Raw genomic sequence first — 2,060 nt, 5'->3', positions numbered from 1 at the left:
GACATAATATATAACAATAGCAGAGTCTCGAACTATCATAGAAACTTGCCTATAACTGTTCTCACGTATAGTAAAAGACTAGCTGTCGCTATTGTCCAATTTTACGCTTCACTTTTCAGGTTCTGCAGTATAGCTGCAAAAAAGTCTTTAGAGTAAGGAAAACAACATCTTTTATTGACAAGACAGCTATTGATAGAGGCGAACGCCTTTTTAATCACGTGTCATTTGCCAACATCTGTCAGCATCCACCAACATCTTACTCTGTAAATAAGACGAGGCTTGCATTGCTCATGAAGCTTCACTAGGAAAGTAATAGCAAATTAGAGATTTGAAGGCAATACCGAGTTAGAACTTTGAAAAAATCACGACTTCGCAGAATAATGTTGACATACATATCAAAAATTTTCCAATATTTGAACAAAACGGCCGAAGGAAGTACCTTTTACAATAAGAAACCGAAAAAGAATCGCGAAAGGGATCTGGAATTGTTTGACTGCAACCGCAATTGTAATATGCCTGGCATCATGTTCGCCTTCGCCATGCTATACTCCGAAGAAAAATATTAACTCAGCATGTCCTGTCTTTTTGTCAAGTCACCTTCGATCCCTGCTGGAGCCACTTGCCTTACGAAATGGCTCATTATAAGCCGATAACGAAAATTTCACATCAAACTGTTCGTAGACGTCATCGCATGTAGGCCAGTTGGAAGGCAAGGAAGAACGACTGCATAAAATATACACCAACATCTGCTTAATGAGGGACTTTGGCTATGCTTCCTATTCTTCTACAGCGGCACAAAGTGCTATGATTTCTTCAGAATCACTGTCGACAGGGTTTACAACCTAAGAACAAACTTGATGGGAAATGTTTATCTTTTCAAGGTAATACAAACAAAAATGGAGGCCCCGAATTGAACACCGGGGAAAACAGTATCCTGACGCTGGTTTACCTTGAAGCGGAAAAACCATTGCTTACCTGGTAACTTATGCATAAGACGAGCAGGAAAAATAAAACAGCTTCCATTAATTCTTGATGCTAGCAATTGAATTTCACCTGGTTTTGTATGAGCCAAGAAAACTATTTTCAAATGCGAATAAGGAGATCCATTGTGTACACAGCGACGTTTCTGTCACTTTTTTGACACATTCTGTCGCTACGTTCTCGGCAAAATACAGGCAGGTGATGTGTCTTTTTCAGTATAAAAAGAAAAAAAAAGTCCTTTAAATAGGGTTCAGTACGTCGTTACAACAGTAGCAGCAATTATAACAAAATCAAGTAACGCTTTTATCAGTATCACGTTCGTGAGCAAGACACTGTAAATATTTAGGTAAAAGACAACTGTATAAGTCGACATGTAATCTCCCTTGGAGAGTAACGATGCTGAATCGGATACGCTCAATGAAAGAAATGTAGCTCTTCCTGAGGACACGTTCAACTCGTACCGGGGTTATTTGCTTAATGAAATGCTTCATTATAAACCAATAATGTTTTTTGTCCTGATAATTGTGAGTTTGATCTTATCAATTGTGTTTTTTCATGGTAACTTCGTATTCGTTGGGATTATTATCTTGCTCATTTTCCTCACATGCTTCATTTTAATAGTTCCTGTATGCCTTTTCAGGATGCGTATAAATGCTCGAGATTTCAAGATCAAGCTTTTGGTGGAAGTAATCACACGCAAGCCAGCGGTGAAGGGGAAGGAATGGAGGACAATTACATATAATGTGAATCGGTACATATTTGATCATGGGCTATGGAATACACCCTACTACTTTTACCGTGACGAAGATTGCCACCGTTATTTTCTACGCCTTATTGAGGGAAAAACTTTTGAGAAGCAAGAGAAGTCGTCAACGAGCAATGTGACGGACGGACAACGAAATAAAGGTGTTGAAACTTTCACCTTTCATTCCAAACCAAGTTTACAAAAGTGTCTTTCCAAGGCAGCGGAAATCGAACAACAATCTCAAAAGGATCACTGGCAGGAGCAATGTGCAGATATCGGTTTGCTTTTCTAAGGCAGAAAACACAAAGCTTCTTGCATATATTGGCTCTACTAT

The 2,060-nt window shown here is 38.9% G+C and overlaps 1 protein-coding gene across 1 annotated transcript; it reads left to right on the top strand.

Annotated features, from left to right (window-relative positions):
* Positions 1-1,352: 1,352 nt before the first annotated feature.
* On the top strand, positions 1,353-2,018 carry LOC117591715 (pheromone-regulated membrane protein 8-like). Its single transcript, XM_034285036.1, is given in 1 exon segment — positions 1,353-2,018. A coding segment is annotated over 1 exon segment (666 nt).
* The last annotated feature ends 42 nt before the right edge of the window (positions 2,019-2,060 follow it).

This window comes from Drosophila guanche, unplaced genomic scaffold, assembly GCF_900245975.1.
Source record: "Drosophila guanche unplaced genomic scaffold, DGUA_6, whole genome shotgun sequence".
NCBI classification, from domain to species: domain Eukaryota; kingdom Metazoa; phylum Arthropoda; class Insecta; order Diptera; family Drosophilidae; genus Drosophila; species Drosophila guanche.
The sequence above is the reverse complement of the archived record's forward strand: the minus strand, read 5'-3'. Positions and strand labels throughout refer to the sequence as shown.